The 25,841-nt window shown below is 50.5% G+C and overlaps 1 protein-coding gene across 1 annotated transcript in view; it reads right to left on the reverse strand.

Moving 5' to 3' along the window:
- LOC142259056 (uncharacterized) overlaps positions 1-25,841 on the reverse strand; it is a 223,566-nt gene that overhangs the window by 187,837 nt on the left and 9,888 nt on the right. Inside the window, 4 exon segments of the mRNA XM_075331583.1 lie at positions 10,234-10,347; positions 10,431-10,554; positions 10,636-10,815; positions 10,945-11,039. Coding sequence (XP_075187698.1) covers positions 10,234-10,347; positions 10,431-10,554; positions 10,636-10,815; positions 10,945-11,022 — 496 coding nt within the window. The 5' untranslated portion in view covers positions 11,023-11,039.

The following is a 25,841-nucleotide window of genomic DNA, read 5'->3' on the forward strand; positions in this document are numbered from 1 at the left end:
AAACACGTCCGGGTGAAGGGACCACTCCCCTGCGTCCATGCCCTGGCGACTGAGGAAGTCTGCTTCCCAATTTTCTACGCCTGGGATGTGAACCGCGGATATGGTGGATGCTGTGTCCTCCACCCACATTAGAATGCGCCGGACTTCTTGGAATGCTTGCCGACTGCGCGTCCCTCCTTGGTGGTTGATGTATGCCACCGCTGTGGAGTTGTCCGACTGGATTCGGATCTGCTTTCCTTCCAGCCACTGTTGGAAGGCCAGTAGGGCAAGATACACTGCCCTGATTTCCAGAACATTGATCTGAAGGGTGGACTCCTGCGGAGTCCACGTCCCCTGGGCCCTGTGGTGGAGAAACACTGCTCCCCACCCTGACAGACTCGCATCTGTCGTGACCACTGCCCAGGATGGGGGCAGGAAGGATCTTCCCTGAGACAATGAGGTGGGAAGGAGCCACCATTGTAGAGAGTCCTTGGCCGTCTGGGAAAGAGAGACTTTCCTGTCCAGGGACGTTGACTTCCCGTCCCATTGGCGGAGAATGTCCCATTGAAGTGGGCGCAGATGAAACTGCGCAAAGGGAACTGCTTCCATGGCTGCCACCATCTTCCCGAGGAAGTGCATGAGGCGCCGTAAGGGGTGCGACTGGCCTTGAAGGAGGGATTGCACCCCTGTCTGTAGGGACCGCTGCTTGTTCAGCGGAAGCTTCACTCTCGCTGCTCGAGTATGAAACTCCATGCCAAGATACGTTAGCGACTGTGACGGTGACAGATTCGACTTTGGAAAGTTGATGATCCATCCGAACGTCTGTAGAGTCTCCAGCGTAGCATGTAGACTGAGTTGGCATGCCTCTTGAGAGGGTGCCTTGACAAGTAGATCGTCTAGGTAAGGGATCACCGAGTGTCCCTGAGAGTGCAAGACTGCTACCACCGCCGCCATGACCTTGGTGAAGACCCGGGGGGCTGTCGCCAGACCGAATGGCAGAGCTACGAACTGAAGATGGTCGTTTCCTATCACAAAACGTAGAAAACGTTGATGTTCTGTAGCAATTGGCACGTGGAGATAAGCATCTTTGATGTCTATTGAGGCAAGGAAGTCTCCTTGAGACATTGAGGCAACGACAGAGCGGAGGGTTTCCATCCGGAACCGTCTGGCGTGCACATGTTTGTTGAGCAGCTTTAGATCCAGAACAGGACGGAACGAGCCGTCCTTTTTTGGGACCACAAAGAGATTGGAGTAAAACCCTCGCCCTTGTTCCTGAGGCGGTACAGGAACCACTACTCCTTCCGCTCTTAGGGAGTCCACCGCCTGCAGCAGGGCATCTGCTCGGTCTGGATGTGGGGAGGTTCTGAAGAACCGAGCTGGAGGACGAGAACTGAACTCGATTCTGTACCCGCGAGACAAAATGTTTGTCACCCACCGGTCTTTGACCTGTGACGTCCAAATGTCGGAAAAGCGGGAGAGCCTGCCCCCAACCGGAGATGCGGAGGGGGGGGGGCTGGAAGTCATGAGGTAGCCGCTTTGGAAGCGGTTCCTCCATTTGCTTTCTTGGGGCGTGCGTGAGCCCGCCAGGAATCTGAGACTCTTTGCGTCCTCTGAGTCCCTTTGGACGAGGAGAATTGTGTCTTGCCCGAACCTCGAAAGGACTGAAACCTCTGCTGCCATTTTTTCTGCTGAGGTTTGCTTGATCTGGGCTGGGGTAAGGAAGAGTCTTTACCCTTGGACTGTTTAATGATGTCAGCCAATGGCTCGCCAAACAGTCTATCTCTAGATAAAGGCAAGCTGGTTAAACATTTTTTGGAACCAGCATCTGCTTTCCAGTCCTTTAACCACAAGGCTCTGCGCAAAACTACCGAATTGGCGGACGCCATTGAGGTGCGGCTGGTAGATTCTAGGACCGCATTGATAGCGTAAGACGCAAACGCAGACATCTGCGAGGTAAGGGACGCCACTTGCGGCACCGCTGGATGTATGATAGCATCCACTTTTGCTAAACCAGCTGAAATAGCTTGGAGCGCCCATACGGCTGCGAATGCTGGAGCAAACGACGCGCCGATAGCTTCATAGACAGATTTTAACCAAAGGTCCATCTGTCTGTCATTGGCATCCTTAAGTGAAGCGCCATCCTCCACTGCAACTATGGATCTAGCTGCAAGTTTGGAAATCGGGGGGTCTACTTTTGGACACTGGGTCCAGCGCTTGACCACATCAGGGGGGAAAGGAAAACGTGTATCCTTAGAACGTTTAGAGAAACGCCTTTCTGGATGAGCGTCGTGTTTCTGGATTGATTCTCTGAAGTCAGAGTGATCCAAGAAAGCACTCAATTTACGCTTGGGATAGAGGAAACGAAACTTCTCCTGCTCTGCTGCTGCCTCCTCTGCAGAAGGAGCTGGGGGAGAAATATCCAACAGTCTATTGATGGCTGAGATAAGATCGTTTACCATGGCGTCCCCATCCGGGGTATCCAGATTGAGAGGGGTTCCAGGATAAGACTCCTGATCACTCTCGTCAGACGCATCACAGGGCGACTGATTGCGCTGAGACCCTGAGCAGTGTGATGACGTTGAGGGTCTTTCCCAGCGAGCTCGCTTAGGGTGGCTGGGGCTATCATCTGAGTCATAATACTCAGCCTGGGAAGCCGGGGACCCCCTTGCAGTCTGGACTAATTCCAACTGAGGGGGATTAGAGGACAGAGACCTCGCCGTGTCCATAGACTGAGCCCCAGTCATGGATTGCAAAGTTTCAAGGATCTTTGCCATAGTCACAGACATTCCATCAGCAAAAACTGCAAAGTCTGTCCCTGACACCGGGGCAGGACTTACAAGCGTCTCAGCCTGGGTCACTACCTCTCCGGACTCCGGCTGGCGAAGCAGCACCGGATCTGAGCATTGCACACAATGGGGGTCTTTGGAACCTGCTGGTAGAGCAGCCCCACATGCAGCACACGCAGTGTACACAGCCCTAGCCTTGGCAGCCTTGCGTTTTGTGGATGACATGTTGCTGCCTCCTCAGAGCGATCTGGGGTATCCAGCCAGGAAGCGACCTCACAGTGCAAGAAATAAATAAATATATATATCTGGTGACACAGTACACCAATACACACTGAGGCACTAGAGGGGCCAGCTGAAAAGCCGCTTACCGCCCGCTTAAGAGCGGGTGTGTGGTCTCCAAAAGCCCCCTAGTCCAGGTCTCCCAGAGCCTTGCGTCCTTCCTCTAGCCAGACTGCATGTAATGGCTGTACACAGCCCTGCCGGCGTCCTGGGAGAGGAGGGGGGGCGGGCCCTGGGCGTTCCTGGCTAAGAGCGGGAAGCCTGCTTCCCTCTGTGCCTAGTGAGAGGGCTGGAGCATGTAAATCAGGCTCCAGCCCTCGTCGCTGCTGCGAAACAGCGTCTCTCCCCTACCCTGATTGACAGGGTGGGGGCGGGAACGAAGCGGAGCTAGGCCGCAAAAGCCGGGGACTGGATTTATAAACGCCGCCGCCGTAAAAACGCGGTCGGCGTGTCCCCGGCGCACCACAAGTCACAGCAGCGCCGCCCGGTCCAGTGGGGGTCGGCGCTGCGTTCCCACAACACAAAGTCCCCCAGTAAACTGTAGGAACACTAACTCCAACGTTACGGTCCCCGGCGCACTACAACACCCAGCCAGCCCGGAGTGTGTCTGTGCCTGCCGGGGACACAGAGTACCTGTATGATGCAGGGCCATGTCCCTGATTGTACTCCTGCTCCGTATCCATCAGGTGCTATGGGTCTGTGGATGGAGCCCGGCGTCAGAGCTTAGAGGCCGGCAGGATCCCACTTCCACAGAGCCCTACAAGGGGATGTGGAAGGAAAACAGCATGTGGGGCTCCAGCCCCTGTACCAGCAATAGGTACCTCAACCTTACAACACCATCCACGGGTGAGAAGGGAGCATGCTGGGGGCCCTATATGGGCCCTCTTTTCTTCCATCCGAAATAGTCAGCAGCTACTGCTGACTAAAATCTGTGGAGCTATGCGTGGATGTCTGACCTCCTTCGCACAAAGCTTGAAAACTGGAGAACCCGTGATACCACGGGGGGGTATAGCCAGAAGGGGAGGGGCCTTGCACTTTTTAGTGTAGTGCTTTGTGTGGCCTCCGGAGGGCAGTAGCTATACCCCAATCGTCTGGGTCTCCCAATAGAGCGCTGAAGAAAACAACCCAACAGATGCATGCTCTCAGGGTGCACCGGCAGCAAACGGAATGCCGATTCGATATTAGTTTTTGCTAGCAATGCTCCCCTACCACATCTCCGAACCCATCTGATGGCTGCGTCAAACGAGGTATACACCACAGAACAGAGTTCCGGGTCAATACCATCATTCACCAATTAACCCTTGGGGAACAACAAATGCTGAATGAGCCAGAATTTGTTCAGCTCCTTCTTTGGGATGACCCCAATGGTGATACGACCAGATTCAGAATGGGGGGGGATGAAAACGGACCCGCCATCCGACCACAAGCAACCTCCCCAAGTAGCTTTTTAGTCATAACCTCTGGGTGGCGCCTTGCTGACAACAAATTCTTTAACTGAAAAGGAACAACATGATGAAGGGGGGTGGGGGGATCCTGAAACCAACACGAAAACCGTCTTCCAATAACACTGCCTTGTCCCGCTTAGGGTATCTATTTAGATAAGAGGCCATCTCGTGAAGCCTCACCGGGCTCCCCCCCTTTTCCAGAATCTCCCTCTGCCTTGGGCCTTCCCTTCTTAAAGCAACGAGCCGCTCCGTGGGAGGAACCTCCACAACCGGAACACTGATGCTTAAACTTGCAGGAGCTTCCAAACTTGCACGGGCTGTCGTTAAACTGCCAGCACACCCCTGCCTTTGCTCCAACACTACCTGCCTGGTCCCCGCTCCCCCAACAGTATGTTGGCCGGCCGACTTGGCCCCCCTGTGAAAGGGCTGACCATAACGAGCCGGTGCCATAACTTTTAACCATAACCAGATATCCTTCTGATCCCATCGTATACTGGGCCGCACAGCTTTCCGCTGCCTAAATTGTTCATCATAACGCAACCAAGTCTGCCTGCCATAAATCCTATGAGCTTCCGCTATAGCATCCATATAGCAGAATAGCCCACAACAATTATCCGGCGCCTTTTCACCAATAATGCTAGCTAGGATCGCAAAAGCCTGCAACCAGTTAGCAAACGTTTGAGGGATCAGCCGCCACTTCCGCTTTTCTTCCTCCTCCTTCTTGCAATCATCCTTCTTTTTCTTATCTAAATTAAACTTCTCCAGAGGGAGGAGGGAAAAGATCTCCACGTACTCATCCTTCCAAATCTTTTCCTTCACTTCGTCTTTAAATCCCCCCCCCAAGAGGGCCCTCAAAGCAAACGTACACTTCCCCTCTGGCCCTATCATCCAAAATAATCCTGTCCCCTTCGTTATCCGTGTCCGTCTGCCCGGGAGCCGCCACGCCATCCCCAGCAGCCACCTCACTCTCCGTCGGCCGAACAACAACAGCCGATGCTGCCACCCCAGAACTCGGTACCCACGCAGGGACGGGAGACCCGACCGCCCCCCGACTCGACCTATTCATCAGCTCCAACAAATCACGCACACCCTTCAACACGTCGCTGAGGCTACCGATCTCAACACCCGCCTCGCTCGGCCCTGCCACCCCGAAACCCCCCATGCCCTGCGCCTGGCCACCGCAAGCCCCCGGGGAAACTAAACTAGGTGAGGACGTACAAAACATAGAGGCATACTCACCAAGTTGCGTCGGTACATGAGACCCACCAGCCGAAAATCCTGACTCCAGATGACGATCCCCTCTGGAATGGCCCCGCACGAAAGCGTCTTCAGCAGCTCGACCAGGGGGAACCTGGGAGCCTGCCATGCTCGAACCTGGTCGGACGACCAAGGAGCAGACTGGATGATGAGATGCAGGCTGGCTCGCCCCCGATGCCGCCCGTGTCCATGAAGGCGACCTCCTCCTGGAACACGACCTTGACCGCGAAAAAGACCTTCTCCCAGGGCCCCTGCCATGCTGGCGAATTTCAACGCGGCGCTGACCTCTCTGACGACGACCGTCTCCTCCTCCCTGAAGGTGACGCGTGCCTGGACCGCGACCTCCCTGCCGGTGATGACATCCTCCGCTGCAGCGCCACACACCTGTCAGACGACTCCGACACGGCACGCGCTGACCTCCTGCCCTGGCATCGCAGACGAGGTTCCTGGATCAGACATCCTTCGGACTTCAGACCCCGGGGGCCCTGCAGCACTCACATCTCCACGCTGTCTAGCAGTCCCCCCGACTGGAGCATCGCCAGGAAGGACCGCCACCATCTTGTCGTAGCCCTGAGCAGTAGAGGCAGCTGAGCTGGTCACATGATCCCTGGAGGGACCGCCCACCTCCACAGGTCCTAGCCGCCGAGAAGGATTCCTCCCCCGCCTGCTCCTGCGTGCAGACACCGCTGTAGTCTTTCTGCGAGGAGGGTCTTTGGAGGGGCTCCTATGGCGCCGCTGAGGACCAGAAGCCACATCAGGTGAGAACCGCTCCGGTGCCCTCGCCCTGCGCGCGCTCCGGAGCGGAGGGGGGCTCAGCGTCGGCAGCAGCTTCTGAAGCTCCCAGGATCTCCCAGATCGCTGTCCTGACCGCCGCTCCATCCTCGCCGCCAGCAGCAGCCCGAAGCTGCTCCAGGATCTCTGCCAACGTCGCCATCAGGTCGGGGGGGGGAATCGAGTGACGTGACACGGGTGACTCGCCCACCCCAGGGCTATGGGACACCCGGTGCTGGGCCAGACTAGTCCGGGGGTCGTCAGTGGTGGCGGGGCCCGACTCCGTGACCCTGGGGGGGTCAATTAATATGGCGGATACTTTGGGGGTGATTAAAGTTTATAATATTCATGACGCCACCTGTGATTTGTGGCTATTAAGCCGCCGCTGCTGTATGGGGCCTCCGGGGCTGGTGGAATGGCAGCTTGGATGGTCCTGCTCCCCACAGGTGGCGCGGTGCCCCGGGGAAACTGTTGGTGCTGATGGAAGTCTATGCAGTGATGGAAGTCTATGCAGTGATGGAAGTCTATGTAGTGCATGCGAAATAACAGAGGCAACACCAAGGGTGCAGTTTCAGGTTGTTTACTCACAGTTTCTGGGTTGTAGCACACTGGTGCCTCTGGACTGCTGGGACCCATTGTCAGGGACCTCCGCCGATCCTGGGTAGACCTGGGGGCAAAAGCCGGTGCACCCTTCTATCGTGTCTCCTCTCTCGGTCGTCTTCTAGGCCTTGCCTTTGCTGGATGAACCTGGCTCGGCCTCCACTACAGCCTCCGGAAAAGGAGGGCTTTCTTAGCTGGAACTTCACCCTCTTCCCAGAGGTTCTGCAGTGGGCTGTAGCCCTGGGCGCTCGCAGCCACCCTGGACCTCGGTGTTTGCCTTTGGAACTGACTTCGCTTCCTCCAGCTTCTAGGGACCGTTCCCTGTATGCGGCCTGATCCCTCCACCTGATGACTTTGTGGAACAGACCACGAGCATGAAAGCTGTCTGTGGCCCTGGAATCCTCTCTGTTCTGCTTGGTGTCACCTGGACCTAGCTGGGTCCCAGGGTCTTCACCAGGAACTCAGCTCTCTTCAGACTTTTCTTGAGGTAACTACCTCCTTCTCCTCTCAGTCTTCACTCTCTCCCTCCCTGAGTAGTGATGCGTAGTTCGTGAGTGAGTAGTTCAAAATAAACTAATCTTCAGAGTGAACTAGTTCATCTAGTCACCATCCTGACAGAGATTAGTTCATTATGAACTAAACAGCAGTGGGAGGAGACAGAGAGTGATCCTCATACAGCTCCAGGAGGCTCCTGCTCTCACACTTGAAGGTAGTAAAACACTAGCACACATCAAATACAAATATAATAGTAATAATAATATTAATAAAAACTGAAATTGCACAGTAGACAGACACAGCTCATATGTGTGTATGAGAGAGAGAGTTTGTGTGTGGTTGATGCCCCTCACCCGTCTGTGTGATAGGATCACCCTCCTGTAGAGGATCAGCCTCCTGTAGAGGATCAGCCTCCTGTATAGGATCGGCCTCCTGTAGTCTAGAAGATCAGTCTTGCTAAAATCTTTACCACTGGCTCCTGTTCTGTTCTCAAAATGGTGAATGCTGAACTGCTCCTCAGCTCCCTCATCCACATTCATTATGAGTCAGTACTCTACACTACCACAGGGGGCGCTGCTGGGCTCCCTCATACACATTCATTATGAGTCAGTACTCTACACTACCACAGGGGGCGCTGCTGGGCTCAGTGAGATGCATCAGATTGAACTAGGCTGTCCTGATTCATTCTCAATAGAACATTTAGTTCAGCAGCTCATATAGTTCACAGGTCACATGATGCATTTCCTGTCAGCTCATAGGACAGGGTGGAGAGAAATACTGAACTAAACAGCAGTGTGAGGAGACAGAGAGTGATCCTCTACAGCTCCAGGAGGCTCCTGCTCTCACACTGGCTCCTTATAGCTCCTGATGCTGGAAAAGGAGGTAGTAAAACACTAGACCACACATCAAATACAACTAGTAATAATAATATTAATAAAAACTGAAATTGCACAGTAGACGGACACAGCTCATATGTGTGTATGAGAGAGAGTTTCTGTGTGTGGTTCATGCCCCTCACCTGTCTGTGTGATAGGATCACCCTCCTGTAGAGGATCACCCTCCTGTAGAGGATCAGCCTCCTGTAGTCTAGAAGATCAGTCTTGCTAAAATCTTTACCACTGGCTCCTGTTCTGTTCTCAAAATGGTGGCTGCTGAACTGCTCCTCAGCTCCCTCATACACGTTCACTATGGGTCAGTACTCTACACTACCACAGGGGGCGCTGCTGGGCTCAGTGAGATGCATCAGACTGAACTAGGCCGTCCTGATTCATTCTCAGTAGAACATTTAGTTCAGCAGTTTATATAGTTCATTTAGTTCATTTAGTTCACAGGTCACATGATGCATTTCCTATCAGCTCCTCACAGGATAGGGTGGAGAGAAATACTGAACTAGATGAACTAAATGAGCTAATCTTTTGAACTAATCTTTTCAGTGAACTAATCACCAAAATGAACTAGATTTCCCATCACTATCCCTGAGGTAAACTGAAACTAACTGATTCCTGCTTCTACTCTAACACTAGCTGTTGGCTCCTCCCACCTCCCTGTTGCTAAGCTCCAACCTATGGGAGAAGGGATGGGTCTTACAGCCCCTCCCAGCATGCAGCATGGGAGGGTAGCTGCCACTATCCCCGGTCCCTGTGTGTGCCTAAAGGCCCAGTCACAAACAACGACTTACCAGCGATCCCGAAAACGATGCGACCTGATGGGGATCGCAGGTAAGTCGCTGGGAGGTCGCAGGTGAGATGTCACACAGTCAGATCTTACCAGCGATGCAGGAACAATACAGGTCGCAGTAGCGACCTGTATAACGATCTCAGCAGTCACTGTGACCCTGTCACACAGTGTCAAACACAGCGATGTGTCCTGCCCAGCAGGACATCGCCTTTGAAGAAAATGGCCTGGACCATTCTGCAACGACTGCAAAGAGATCTCACAGCAGGGGCCTGATCGCTGGTAGGTGTCACACATAACGAGATCGCTAACGGGATCGCTACTGCGTCACGGAAACCGTGACTCAGCTGCGATCTCGCTAGCGATCTCGTTATGTGTGACGGTACCTTTACAATGGGTGTAGTGCAGATTTGCCTGTGAACCGGCGTTTACTCCTTTCCTTACCCAGGATGGGACATCACACCTCTGGCTGCGGTGCAATGACTCTGTGGCGACGGAAGCCTCAGGGGCGCCACACGGGGACCTTCCTCTATAGGTACCTCGGGCCGAAGTGGTGCCCCCCCTCTCTCCCTGGACATATATATATATATATATACAGCCCCCCCCCTTATTCCCTCCCCTGGCCCTATAAATCAAGCCCTTAAACTCCTGACCCCCGCAGAAAGCCCGCTCTTTCTATAACATTACAATTAACCCCTTGTTGCCCTGCAAAGGTGAGTCATGGGTCACTACGCCCATGGCTCTGCCCCGGCTCCTTTCTGCCTTTTTTGGACTATGTTTAATTTTCAGGGAAACAGGGTATTTATGAACCCTCTGCAGGTCTTTGAGTTGCCATCATAACAACATAGAAAAGGCACTAGAAACAAACTGAAGGAAAGACAGAGCAGAAAGCCTAAAGATGTAAACACAAAATTAGTGCAGAAAGAAAATGAATAGATATTTCTTACACGATAAAGCTGGAGGAGACACATCCTGAGGAACATCGGGGTCTTCTTGTTTACAGTCCTGTGGGAGAAGAGGACGGGGACATCTCTCTGGTGTTGTCCTCTTACTGGATAGAACTGGAGGAGACACATACAGGGACTGAATTCATTCCTTACATACAGATAATTATAGGCCGTGTGTATTTAGTCCTGTCTATTACCTGGTGATGTGAGGGGCTGGGGAGCCTCCATCATGACGTCCTTGTACAGATCTGTGTGTCCTTCTAAATACTCCCACTCCTCCATGGAGAAATAGACGGTGACGTCCTGACACCTTATAGGAACCTGACACATACAATGATACCGTCACCCCCGATCCCTTCATAGCGTTACTGTATAATGTCCCAGCATTCCCAGCAGTGTCACCTCTCCAGTCAGCAGCTCAATCATCTTGTAAATGAGTTCTAGGATCTTCTGGTCATTGATGTCCTCATGTATCGGGGGGTGAGGTGGAGGCCCCGTGATTGGGCTCAGGGGTCTTCCCCATCCCTCAGACACAGGGGCTTGACAGCGCTCACTAGAGGTCTTCTTCACTACTGTGTAATCCTGGTTATGGAGAGACACAGTAATAAATCTCACTCCAGACATTTCCAGAGTCCTCACCTCTCCAGTTCTGTCCATCTGTTATTCCCATAGATAAGAATGATGTAATGTGACGTCATCAGAATCTCTCACCTCTCCAGTAAGCCGGAAGAGGATCTCTAGGGTGAGGTGTAATATCCTCTCCGCCATCTTGTCCCTGTCCATATCCATCCTGGACAGGAAATTTTCTGAAAACAGAATAAAACCACTGAAAGGATCTGATATTATAAGGACCTGAATGGGAAGGAGATGAGCCGATATTTAAAATTAATGGAGATAATAATGGAGGGAAGATATCATTTGGGTAGGAAAAAAAAATGTCAACATGAAATGAAGTAGCAAAACCGACCCATAAAAGTATTGCACCTAAAATGGTATCAATGAAAACGTCAGTTCATCAAGCAAAAAACAAGTCCTCACTCAACTCCGTTGTCGGAAAATGGAGACACAAACCTATTTTTTAATGTTTTTGGGTTTTTTTTACAAAAAAGTCTGATTTTTATTCACTACTAGAGATGAGTGAACTTGAAGTTCGGTGTTAGGTACAAACTCAGACTTTTCCAAAATAGTAACGTTAAGGTTTGGAGTTCGGGGGCTTTACGTATGGAAACCGCTCTCGTGTGATCAGATGTATTGTGCACCAAGAAATAAAACTGAATAAACCCGCCCTCCCCTGTTAGTGATCTGTTTATGGCTGCATGTGGGCGGAGACCCGAACTGCCAATCAGTGACTTCAAATAAAGGTCAGGTCAAGTCCAAGTCCAGAACCGATCTATACAAATGTTCAGCTGGACCAGCAGAAGCCGAACGTCCACGGGTCCGCTCATCTCTAGTCACCACTGATTTAATAAGAAATGTGGGAGTCTGATATTGCCGTAATCACACTGACCTGGAGAATCACGCTGACCGCTCACTTCCAGCACATCGTCAATGGCGTAAAAATAATAAAAAAAAAATGTATTTTTTTTTTTACCACCATTTCACCGCACTTTGAATTTTTACTTAATTTCCAGTAGATTTTATGGCAAAATTAAAAACCAAATCATTTAAAGAAAAAAAAAAAACAACCAAAAAAAATCCTTCATAACCGTTTACAATGCGCCCATTGTATCGTTGGTAGAGATGAGCGAATGTATTCGCCACTATTCGGTATGCGACAAATAACAGGCTATTCGCGACATTCGGTATCCGACGAATAAAACAACATCCGCTCCGATACTTTCATTTTAATTTCTGACTTCCTGGTGCCTGTTTTCCAGCCAATGAACACATCTGATGTTATTTTCCCTCACAGTAATGCCGCAGCCATCTTTGTTGTGGTGCTACTGTGATTGGCTCGGCCGCACAGCGTCTTGGGGGCTATATACGCCAGCGGCCATTTTGTTAACACGCAGTCATAGGGAAAGCGGTGTAGATAGACTGTATTGAGTGCAGGAGAGCGTTCTTAGATCCAACTAATAAATAGTCCTTGTAAGGGCTGAAGACTGTGTCTAGTAACTGCTAGCAGCTCCATAAATCGCCAAATCGCAAATCTGTGAATGCAGAACCAGATATAGGGCTCTCTCTGTCTGTCCGTCGGTCTCTGTCTGTCTCTCCCTCTCCACCCGTCTCATACTCACCGATCACCAGTACGGCTCTGCACGGCTGTCACACTGCTCCGGCGTCTTCTCCAGCTTTTGAAACTGCCGCTCATTATTCCATCTCGTATTCACTGCTTCCCCCGCCCACCAGCGCCTACGATTGGTTGCATTCCGACGAGATCCCACATTGAGTGAGAGCTGTCTCACTGCAACCAATCACAGCCGCCGGTGGGCGGGTCTATGTAGTGCAGTAAAATAAATAAATAATTAAAAAAAAAACCGGCGTGCGGTCCCCCTTAATTTTGATACCAGGCAAGGTAAAGCCACATGGCTGAATTCTCAGGATGGGGAGCCCCACGTTATGCGGAGCCCACCAGCCTAAAAATATCAGCCAACAGCCGCCCGGAATTGCCACATCCAATAGATGCGACAGTCCTGGGACTCTACCTGGCTCATCACTAATTGCCCTGGTGCGGTAGCAATCAGGGTAATAAGGAGTTAATGGCAGCCCATAGCTACCATTAAGTCCTAGGTTAATCATGGCAGGCATCTGAGACACCCCCATGATTAACCTACAAGTTAAAGGAGTTGTCCAACATTAGCTTACCAAAAAATTTTGAGTTTATCTGTGCTGTATTGTCATATAAAACACCCCTTCATTGTTATTTTTTGTTTTCTAGCTTTTGTTCCTCTTGAATTATGACTTTATTCTCTGCAGCTCTTGGTTTCCATTCAGCTCCAGCAAACTGACCTCTTCCTGTGCCAAACCTCCCAGTCAGAGCTGGCACCGGCCGACCTCAGTGTCCAGCCCCTCCCCCTGCCCGCCCTCTGCACACAAATTTCCTATCAGTATTCTGCCCCAGCACCTGACCTGTTATCACTCTAGCATTGGAAATAACAGCCCCACATCGGGCTCTGCACCCCCCACCACATTGGGCTCTGCACCCCACACCACATCAGGCTCTGAAATCCTCCCCGCCCACACACACACCCACACACACACACACACACACACACACACACACACACACACACACACACACGACGCTCTGTACTGACCCCCCCACCATCGTTGTGTACCGACCCCTACTCCCATAGGGAACACATGTAGGCTACATTCACATGACCGTTTCGTTTTTGCGGTCCGCAAAAAGGTCAGTTTTTTTCACGGATGCATCCTTGTGTCATCCGTGTGCCTTCCGGTTTTTTTTGCAGACCGCAAAAAACGGAAGCAGCAAGAAAGATAAATAGATGAGTAGATCTAGAGATGGATAGATATAGAGACAGAGAGATAGAGGGATGAATGAATGAATGAATGAATGAATGAATGAACAGAGGGATAGATAGATAGATAGATTATAGATGAAAAAGACATATATAATGTCCTACCCCCTTGCATAGGCTAAGCTGGCACCCTTTAGTGACTTTCATGTGGCACTAAAGGGTGCTTAGCATTGTATTTAGCCAAAAAATAAATAATTAATTTAAAAAAAAACCCGACATGAGGTCTCCCTATCTTTTGTAGCCAGCTAAGGTAAAGCAGACAGCGGCAGCCTGCAGACCACAGCTGGCAGCTTGACCTTGGCTGGTAATCCAAAACAGAGCGCACCCCACACTGTTATTTTAAATAAAATGATGTCACGCGTCTATCAGATACCCGACATCACGAACCCAGTCAGTAATAAAAAAAAAATAGACAACAAAAATGTTTTATTTGAAAAAACACTCCCCAAAACATTCCCTCTTTCACCAATTTATTGAAAAGAAAAACAAATCCGGGTCCAGCGTAATCCAATAAGGGGGTCCCACGACGATCCATACCATAGTCAATGTCCCAGTCAATGAAGAACAGAATGTTCCCCATTGGCTGGGAGAGCTGAGCAGTGACCTGAGCTAACATCAATAGGTCAGCCCAGGTTACTGCAGGGGATGACGAGCGCTGCTGTCAGGAGGTTAGATGAGATCATTACCTGCTGTGACGATCTCCTGCAATCCTGACGTCAGCACTGTCACTCCCTTCTATGCCCACCGTGTTCTCAGCGGTATCACCCGTGACGTCACCGCTACTGACGTGAGAACGCAGCGGGCATAGAAGGCAGTGACAGCGCTGACGTCAGGAGTGAAACTAAGATAGTCACAGCAGGTAATGATCTCATCTAACCTCCTGACAGCAGCGCTAGTAATCCCCGCGGCTGCCTGCAATGCAGTCTGAGAAGCTGATGATACTGCAATGAAGGCAGCCGCGGGGCTGGAGCGGGACACAGACTGCACAGGCACTCCTGCTATCCTGAGCAGGGGCCCGGTGCTGGCGGTGACACCGTGGGCGGGGAGAGTACGGGGTGCGGAGGAATATGTGGGAGGGTGCAGGGAAGGGGGCGGGGGACTCACGCACTGTAGCCGCCCAGTAGGGTGGCAACAAACTGTTCACAGATTTGTATGTCAACATGGTCCTGCCCATGTTGACATGAAATGACCGGAAGCAGCAAAATCGCGGCAAGAGCGGTCACATGACCGCTCTGAGCCAGGGGAGAGGGGCTAACAGCAGGGTAAGTAAGTGGTCACTATCTACTTACCTGCCCCAATGTAGCCCAATAGGGTAATAATAAAAATAAAGTCAAAATAAGCCGAATAACCCCTTTAAAGAAAATAAAACACATACACCCAAAAAATCCTTTATTTGGAATAAAAGCCGAAAAAAAACACACCCTCTATCACCACTTTATTAAAATCCCCTAATACCCCTCCAGGTCCGACGTAATTCACACGAGGTCCCACGACGCATCCAGCTCTGCTACATGAAGATGACAGGAGTAGCCGTAGAACACCGCAGCTCACCGTGAGCTCCACAGAGCAACTGAAGTGAGCCGCGATGCTATCAGCGATGATGTCACTCAGGTTACCCGCGGCCACCACTCTCAGGAAGAGGACTCGAGCTTGCCGCGGGTAACCTGAGCGACGGCACCGCTGATCGCGCGGCTCACTTCAGTCACTCAGGTGATTTGCGGTCACCGGTGAGTCCTTCACCTGTGATCACAAATCAGACAGAGCCGTGCAATGACAATGAAGTCGGGTGACGTTCATTCGAGTTTATTCTGATCGCGCAGCCAGCCATGCTCTATGGGGATGTAGCAGAGCTGAGTGGGACCGCACTGTCAAAAATGCATCTAAAATGCATTCAAAATGCATCCAAAACGTATCGTTTTGGATGCTTTTTGAAACGCACATGCAGTTTAAAGCATGACAAAAGGAAACATGAATGAGCAGAGCTGCAGTGTAAAGCATTGCAAAAGGGAACGTGAATGAGCAGAGCTGCAGTGTAAAGCATGACAAAAGGAAACATGAATGAGGACAGATAGAGACAGATAGAGACAGATAGAGACCAGGCATGATTCCAGATTATTTCCAACCTTCTACAGGCTGTGCCCATACTGTTTCTGCTTTTTCCCATCCATTTCAGCCTTTTCCTCAGTCACTACAGGTCACCGTTAGGTCCAACATGAAATTATTCAGGCTTCCCATAGACTTACATTGGGCGTCGAATATTCACGAATACTCAAATAGCGGCGACCTATTCGTCGGATATTCGCCGAAGCGGATATTTTGATATTCGATTATCCCTAATCGTTGGGCTTTACTCTCCTCCTCCTCCTCCTCCATGTCATTCTGTAGCACTAAATTCAGATTTTCAGAGGGTCTGCAGGTGTCAAGAAACCTGAGTTTGGTGAGGGCCCTGAGGTGGCCCAGTAACGTACATTTTGGAGGGACTGCTCTTACTTATACATTTGGGCGGTGCCTCCCTCAATGAGACTCAGATAGTGGAATACATATTCCATAGCAGTTTACAATGCGCCCATTGTAGCATTGGGCTTTACCCTCCTCCTCAAATTTCCCAGTCTGGAATGTAAACGTAGAAAAAAAGATAACCAGCACGATCTGAAATTGGCATGCATCATATAAAAAGTGAAAATTCACAAATTTATTCCAACTGTACTATAATAAAAAAATGAGATTTTTAGCAAATAATTGATCAATTTTTTGAGCCACCCCTGCCAACGTCACGGCAAATCTTTGTATTCCTCCTGTTGGTAGCTGTTCAGATTCAGTTACCTCACCCCTTTCCACAGGCAATGCTAATTAAGCACCATCTTGGATCTGGTCCGCCTTTATCAATGGTTGCTGTTTGGCACTGGGAGGATCAGTTCTGATATAGTCCTGGTATGGTGCAGAGCTTGCTCCACATGCTGGGACCTGGGCTGATCTCTATCCACAAGTGCCTTTTTTGCAACATAGAAGCGGTTATATACAGGTTACAGGTATGTGTGCTCTATTATGGTTCTGCTTTTAACTTTATCTAGGAGGCCGCATGGCACATGAAATACAGAATGTAGAGTAGGACCCCCCTATTGAGATTTGCCGTGACGTTGGCAGGGGTGGCTCAAAAAATTGATCAATTATTTGCTAAAAATCTCATTTTTTTATTGTAGTACAGTTTGAATAAATCTGTGAATTTTCACTTTTTATATGATGCATGCCAATTTCAGATCGTGCTGGCTCCCCTCTCTCTCTGTTTGGTCGTAGTTATGCTACAAATTCTGGTGGCCGGTCACCACCATGCCATGCACGCCTGATTTTGGTTTGCTTTGTATTCCTCCTGTTGGTAGCTGTTCAGATTCAGTTACCTCACCCCTTTCCACAGGCAATGCTAATTAAGCACCATCTTGGATCTGGTCCGCCTTTATCAATGGTTGCTGTTTGGCACTGGGAGGATCAGTTCTGATATAGTCCTGGTATGGTGCAGAGCTTGCTCCACATGCTGGGACCTGGGCTGGTCTCTATCCACAAGTGCCTTTTTTGCAACATAGAAGCGGTTATATACAGGTTACAGGTATGTGTGCTCTATTATGGTTCTGCTTTTAACTTTATCTAGGAGGCCGCATGGCACATGAAATACAGAATGTAGAGTAGGACCCCCCTATTGAGATTTGCCGTGACGTTGGCAGGGGTGGCTCAAAAAATTGATCAATTATTTGCTAAAAATCTCATTTTTTTATTGTAGTACAGTTGGAATAAATCTGTGAATTTTCACTTTTTATATGATGCATGCCAATTTCAGATCGTGCTGGCTCCCCTCTCTCTCTGGAATGTAAACGTGTCTGTAAACCAAAAGAGCAAGAGCAGATTCTATCTTGGATGGCAGACAATAAGGCCTCTTCACATTTCTCAAGCAGAAACAAATTTTCCACGACCACACAGTCTACTGTGAATACACAGAAGGCTGGTCCATCCAATCCTCAACCTAGTCCTTCTTCCTCCCCCCATCATCAGTCACAGGAGACATATGACCCCAAGCTTGGCCACTGTAAGGATCTGTTTTGTATGTATCCTTTGGTTGGCTCTGGCCCCTCACCGTTCAGCACTGAAGAGGGATGAGAGGAGGTGGTGCGAGTTGAGTATTTGAGAACCTACGGCCAGAAGAAAGCCACTTTGAGGAACCTGATTTACTGTCTCCAGAGGTGGAGACTGATGATGGTGAGACACAGCTGCCATTAAAGCAGCTTACAATCTCAACTGGGAAAGAGGATGAGATGGAAGACGAGGTGGTCCATGATGAGTCCACTGATCTGACCTGTTTCGTTGACATTCATAGTCAGCACAGCAACACAGAGGAAGATGGATATGTAGCACCAACACAGGCACCAAGGGTAGTGGTTTGCCCAGAGTGAGAACTGGGTCAACTGTTCCGAAGAGCACCCCCACTGTGGTCCAAGTCAGGGAAAGGGGGCGTTCAGCCGTTGTCTGGACGTTTTTTATAATCAAAAAGGTCCGTGGAGCCTCTGTTAGGAGTCTCAACACAGAAACCAGCCAGATATCCCTCTGGGAAGGGCCCAGCCAAGGGGTGACTCTTTTTAGGAGACCACCATAACCACCATATTAAGTGGCCCTTTTAGTCAATATCCAACTTTTTGACAAGTTTAAAGATATGACAAGGGAAATACCAAGGCCAGGTATCCATCCACAGACAGCTGTTTCGGGGTATTGCCCCTCATCAGTGTGGAGTAGGATTCTGGCTGGGTGGGAGCAATGCCTAGTAGACCAACAAAACAAAACAATCACTGATCTCGGGGAGACCAGCCAGAGAAAACACTGCCGGCAGCCAGCGAGGGCGCTCAAGACAATGAAATCCTAGGTACACTGCCCCCTGGGAAATATGCAAATCAAAAAGGTCCGGATACCTGGCCTTGGCATTTCCCTTGTCATATCTTTAAACTTGTCAAAAAGTTGGATATTGACTAAAAGGGCCACTTAATATGGTGGTTATGGTGGTCTCCTAAAAAGAGTCACCCCTTGGCTAGGCCCTTCCCGGAGGGATATCTGGCTGGTTTCTGTGTTGAGACTCCTAACAGAGGCTCCACAGACCTTTTTGATTTGCATATTTCCCAGGGGGCAATGTACTTAGGATTTCACTGTCTTGAGCGCCCTCGCTGGCTGCCGGCAGTGTTTTCTCTGGCTGGTCTCCCAGAGTTCAGTGATTATTTTGTTTTGTTGGACGTTTTTTCTGAAAGTCCTTCAGAGAAAAAAAAATTTGTAATCTGTAGCATCTGTCATACTAAGTTGAGCAGACCGCAGGTCAAACGCAACCTGAGCACCACCAGTATGTGGAACCACATGGCAGCCAAGCACCCCAGAAAATACGATAATTATAGCAAAAAAGACAACCCCGCTCATGAGAGCTTACATCTACAATGAGGTGGTGGGGGGACAAGGTACAGGTGCTCATTTCCAATGACAATCCAGCTATCTCAAAAAGATATGGCGGATAGATAAAGGCTGCCTGAACCAGTCAGCCAATCTTTGAGATGCTTTTGGGTGTGGTGGAGTTTGATGGAAAATTATGTTGTGAGAAGTTGTGGATGGACTGAATTTAATTTGATTAGGGAGTGTGATAGGCCACCCTAAAGAGCTGTGTTTTAGGGAACGTCTGAAGCTGAGTAAATTGTGGTTCGTCCTGGTTTCTTGGGTCAGAGCATTCCAGAGGATTGGTGCAGCTCGAGAGAAGTCTTGGATCCAGGAGTGGGAGGTTTGGCTTAGTGTGGATGTTAGTCGAGCGTCGTTTGCACAGTGTAGAGAATGGATAGGGTGATAGACAGAGATGAGGGTGGAGATGTAGGGGGGTGCAGCACTATGGAGAACTTTGTGGGTGAGAACAAACAATTTGAATTGGATCCTGTGATATATAGGCAGCCAATGCAATGACTGGCACTGAGCAGAAGCATCCGCGTAACGGATAGCCAGATAGGTGACCCTGGCTGCCGCATGAAGGATGGACTGTAGAGGAGAGAGTCTAGTTAGGGGAAGACCAATTAATAGAGAATTGCAGTAGTCAAGGCAGGAGTGGATCAGGGCCACAGGTAGGGTTTTTGTAGTTTCCATTGTAAGAAATAGGCTGATTTTAGAGATGTTCTTGAGGTGCAAGCAAGAGGAGCGGGCAAGAGATTGTATACAGGAGGTGAAGGAGAGATTGGTGTCGAGTATAACCCCCAGACAGCGAACCTGCTGCCTACGAGTTATCGTGGTACCACACACAGAGAGGGAGATGTCAGGTTTAGGAAGGTTAGAAGATGGAGGGAATATAAGTAGTTCAGTTTTGGAAAGGTTAAGTTTCAAATATAGAGCAGACAAGATGTTGGAACCTGCAGACAGACAGTAGGAGGGCAGAACACCAGGGTACCAAATTTGTGTCTGCGGGTCAAACCACTGCCATGTCACCTGTGCTACGTCCTTCACAATCTGCTGTCCAGGAAACAGGCTCTCATGCATCCTGCCCAAAAGCTGTGATTGCACAGACCCAGCAAACATCAACCACATCCACTTCCTTCTCCCAGCGAAGTGTCCAGTTGTCCATGCCTAAGAACTTGGAAAGAAAGCGTAAATACACAGCCACGCACCCACAGGCACAAAACCTAAACTTGCACATTGCCAAATTGCTAGCTATGGAGATGTTGCCGTTTAGGTTTGTGGGAACACAGTGTTTCCATGATCTCTAGGCTGTGGCTGCCCCATGATACAGTGTTTCCAGCCGCCACTATTTTGCCTGTGTGCCGTCCCCGCATTATACAAGCATGTATTAAACAATCTCATCTGTGCTCTGACCAACACCATAACTGAGAAGGTCCACCTAACAACAGGCACGTGGACAAGTTGTTGTGGACAGGCACGATACATATCTGTCACAGCACAGTGGGTGCACCTGGTGGAGGCTGGGACAAAGTCGCAAATCGTTAACATCACGCAACCTACCCATGCCAAGAATAGCGGGCTCAACTTCTATCTGGATTTGCGCCTCATCATATGCCACTTTCTGTCTCCCCTCCTCCTCCTCCTGATCCTCTACTGAATTACCCTCCCCATCACTGCCAAGCAGGGAGCTGTGCAGCAACGCATCGGCAAAGTGGCAACACACTCTGCTGCAGCAGATCTGTTTATGTCAGAAACCACACACTGCAGCAGAGCTGTAGCAAGGTGTAAAAGAACAAACCGATCAGCTCTCCCTGCTACACCTCCAACCTGGTCTGGTCATCTGTGATATTGGACGTAATCTGGTGGCGGCTTTAAAGGTCGGCAAGCTGGTACACGTGCCATGCATGACTTACGTGCTGAACCTAGTTGTTCAGAAATTTCTCAAAACATACTCTGACTTGCTGTACTTACTTGAGAAGGTAAAAAACAAAAAGTTAGCTGGAGTATGAGTTATGAGTATGAGAATTACATGCAACTTGTAAGCTCATATTCACTTGGGAAGGTGTGCTGTATTAGTACCAATTTCCGCCATTCCTCTACCACTGCTGCTGGTTTTACAGCGCTGCAAAAGCGCTTGAATTTGCCATGTCACCGACTCATGTGTGACCTGCCCACATGGTGGAACTCTACATATCATATGTTGGCGATGATTAGTGAGCAGCAGAGGGCATTAGCTTAATACCAGCTTCAACATGCCCATCAGACTGACAGTCAGCCACCACACATAACTGTTGAGTGTGTGTGGATCACTGACATTTGTGAGGTTCTCGAGAACTTTGAGTACAGCACTAAGTTCATGAGCGGTTATCAGGCTATTATCTGCGTAACCATTCCGCTGCTGTGTCTGTTGAAACAATTGTGGCGCCCTGGACAAGCCAGGTAGCCACATGAATAACATTCACACCCCCACTCCCCCCGGACAGAAACATTAGTCAGACACAAAACCCTTGTTGCCTCCCTCCAGGGGCTGATGTCCACACCAGGTGGGGTGGAGCCAGGCGGGAAACAGAGTCAGTGCAGTTTAGACAGTGAAAGTGAGAGGAGCATGACTGGTGTCTGGGTCGGAGCCCGGAAACGGACAGCAAGGTTGGCAGATGGTTGTGGCCATCTGCAGGAGTTAGCGGAGCTCCGCAGAGCCGAAAGGACCGGGCGTCGGGCGTCGGCCCGCCGGTACCGGAGCGGGGAACGGAGTGAAACTAAGCACGCACAGGCAGGGCCATCGGACCCCGACCAGGCTTGGAGCCGCCGTTAATTGTCAAATCCAAGTGTGACAGGAACCCCAGGGGTTCCCTAACAACCAAGTCCCGTTTGAAGGCAAACGTCCTCACCGTGAGGGTATACAGCCACCGCCATAGGCTAGAAACCCAAGGGCTAGCGCCTGCGGACAAATCGGGCTCCTACGGCACCTATACGCCGGGGAGCGGACCACCGTTGGGAAGCCATTGGAGTCAAAAGCAAACTACAAACGGGAAATACAGCGACCATCACCTGTCTGGGGAGAGACACTGCAGCCGGCTGCGGGAACCGTCCATCCAGCCGTTTGGTTTACCGGAGACTCTTGTGAATTTATATTGCTGAGTGAGTACACCAGTGCCATCTTGCACCGCGCCGCGCTGTCCCAGCGACCCTGCACCTCGCCAACCCTGCCTCCCCGTCACCTCACCGGGCCCCGGGACCACCAGCCCCTACCCACGGAGGGGGAAAACAACATCCCAGCTGCTCCCTAACAACGCTCTCGGGATCCCCATCACCAGCAGCGGTGGTGTCCACCTTCACCACAAACCGTGGGTGGCGTCACGGACTCAATCCTCAAACAATCTTCCCCTTTTCACTCACGGGCTAGGAGCGCCGCTCGAGTCCCCGGATCCGGCCCACCGCTCGAGCCACCGAGCAGCAGCAGCAACGCCGGACCCGAGCGTCAGAGTAGCCGAGCAGCGCCCTGCCGCCCGCGACACAATCACTGCATTATCTCAGATAGGAAGCTTTGAGTGCCCAGCATGTGGCTATGGAGCCAGATTTCCCAATGGGTGATACTAGCCAGCCCTGCCAATTTTCTGAGGCAATGTGGGTGATGATGATGATGAGGAGGAGGGAGGGGACTTGTTTTTCTGTGCTACCGAGGTGACTCCCAATGCTACTCAGGGAACTCTCAACCCCAGCTTCATGTCTGTCTAGCATGGATGGGCTGGAGAGGAGGAGGTGAGTCAACGTGAAGAGAGGATGGGTATTGTTCCTCCTGGTTGGGACACAGAATCTTTGCCTGTTTGCAACTTGGCCCACATGGCACAGTTGATGTGTAAGCGTTTGTCGCAAGACCCACGCATGATACACATTTAATCCTACAACCTATACTGGTTGGCCACCATTCTGGACCCAAGGTACAAGGAGAAATTTGGAGTCACCAAAGGGTTGCACAATGGAAGCTTTCAAGAGGGTCATTGTAGGTCAGTTGCTGAAAACATCACCCTCAGACATCACACTTGCGTTGAACGGTATCCGTTGCATTGCGTTGTGTAACGGATGCAACGGATGTGTTGCATATAGTGGCACAACGGATGCAACGGATGCAGCAAAACAACGCAATTCGTTTTTATTTTATTTATTTTTTTTTTTTACAGTTTTACCAGCGGCAGACTATTGTAAACGATCAGCTGATCGCTCCTAGTAGCCGGCCGCCGGGTGATCAGCTGATCGCTCCCTGCAGCCGGCCGCCGGGTGATCAGCTGATCGCTCCCTGCAGCCGGCCGCCGGGTGATCAGCTGATCGCTCCCTGCAGCCGGCCGATCAGCTGATCGCTCCCTGCAGCCGGCTGCCGGGTGATCAGCTGATCGCTCCCTGCAGCCGGCCGCCGGGTGATCAGCTGATCGCTCCCTGCAGCCGGCCGCCGGGTGATCAGCTGATCGCTCCCTGCAGCCGGCCGCCGGGTGATCAGCTGATCGCTCCCTGCAGCCGGCCGATCAGCTGATCGCTCCCTGCAGCCGGCTGCCGGGTGATCAGCTGATCGCTCCCTGCAGCCGGCCGCCGGGTGATCAGCTGAGCGCTGTCACTTGCCGGCGGCCGGGTATGCCGGCGGGCGGGCATGCCAGCGGGCGGGCGCTCAGCTGAGCGCTGTCACTTGCTGGCGCCCGGGCATGCCGGCGAGCGGGCGCTCAGCTGAGCGCTGTGACTTGCCGGCGGCCGGGCATGCCGGTGGCCGGTCGCTCAGCTGAGCGCTGTCGCTTGCCGACGGCCGGGCGCTCAGCTGAACGTTCGGCCACCGCGAGCCAAAATAAAGTTTGATTTAAAAAAAAAAAGAAAAAAAAAAAAAGGAGCATGCGTAGTGGAATCCAGAGGATTCCGCTGCTCAAAATAACGTTACATGCTGCATTCCTCCCGCTGGGCGGAAGCAACGGAGCGTCGCCCAGCGGAAGCAACGCAGGTCCTTTTGGTACAATCCGTCACCCATACAAGTCTATGGGAAACAGCGGAATCCGTTAACGGATTCCGCTGTTTTCCAAAAGGGCGGATTGTAACGGAAGGAAATAAACGCAAGTGTGAAAGTACCCTTACCGGCTTTTTCAAACACCAAAGATTAATGGGGAGAGACACCAACACCAGGTCCAACAGAAGTGGGGGAAAAATGTGCACAAACTGGGCCATTTTCAATAAACCAGGACATCAGCAAGGGTTATCTGTGCCTGTAACAATGCCAAGGAGGAGAAGCACAACATGGTCAAGGGGTACTTAAGTGACCATACCTGCATCCTTTCTGATGCTTCAGTTCCCTTTAATTATTGGGTGTCCAAGCTGAACACTTGGCCTGACCTCTCCTTATACACCTTGGAGGTGCTGGCCTGGCCTCTCCTTATACACCTTGGAGGTGCTGGCCTGCCTGACCGCTAGTGTGACGTCAGAGCGTGTTTTCAGTTCTGCTGGGGCAATCATCACTGATAGGCGCTCACGCCTCTCCATAGAAAATGCAGATAGACTTACTCTGATTAATTCAACAAGAACTGGATTTCTCCACAGTTTGTAAACTCTCCAGATAAGAGCAACCCAAACTAAATATCCCAAAATGTTGATTGTGACTACTGCTGTTAACGTCCACCACTTCTCATATAAAGCCATTTCCTTCCTGCATCAACCATGACTCAGCCCATAGGGCTAATTTTTGTAAACACTATGTACATTGTGCAATGGTGGACAAACCAGGACAGTACTCCTACTCCAGCTTAACAACTGTTTGTCATTGGAGACCCTTGTGATGGTGACTCCCTACGTCAACCATGACTCAGGCCATAGGGCTAATTTTTTTAAACAATGCATATTGTGCAATGGACAAACCAGAACAGTATTCCTACCAAACTAATATTTGTCATTGGAGACCCTTGTCATGGCTTGTCCCTCATTGTAACTGAGATAGGGGAAACATATTTAATAGCAATTTACAATTACTATTGATGAACAACTGATGGCCCTTTGAAAACTTGAATTGAGGACTGCAAAATGACATGGAGGAGGAGGGTAAAGACCAACACTACAATGGGCGGATTGTAAACTGCTATGGAAAATGTATTCCACTAACTGAATATCAATGAGGAAGGGACCACCCAAATTTGTAAGTAAGAGCAGCCCCTTCCAAACATATGTTACAGGGCCACTTCTGGCCCAGCTGGAAACACGCTGACATCACACTAGCAGCTGGGCAGGCCAGCACCTCCAAGGCATATAATGAGACGTGCATTTAGTGTATCAGGCAGCACAAAATGCTAGTACTGCTTTGTATTTGACAAGCCCTCTACGTATTAATGTGGCTGATGTGGACACCACAAGTCAGGCTGTGACCCCCTAAATATTGTGCAAACAGGAGCAATGTGTTTAGTCTATCAGGCAGCATTAAATGGTAGAGTACTGCTTTGTATTTGCAAAGGCCACTAACAATGTGTTAATGTAGCTTATGTGGACGCCACAAGTCAGGCTGTGAACACCTAAATATTGTGTAAATAGGTCTTGATTCCCTACCTAATCCACAATCTCTCTCTCCCTGTTGTGACCTTATTCAGTGGTTTCAGCTCTTAAAAGAGCTATTGTATTATGGACGGTACTATGGAGTGACACACTCCTTTAAACTCT

Source organism: Anomaloglossus baeobatrachus, assembly GCF_048569485.1.
Source record: "Anomaloglossus baeobatrachus isolate aAnoBae1 chromosome 5 unlocalized genomic scaffold, aAnoBae1.hap1 SUPER_5_unloc_23, whole genome shotgun sequence".
NCBI lineage: Eukaryota > Metazoa > Chordata > Amphibia > Anura > Aromobatidae > Anomaloglossus > Anomaloglossus baeobatrachus.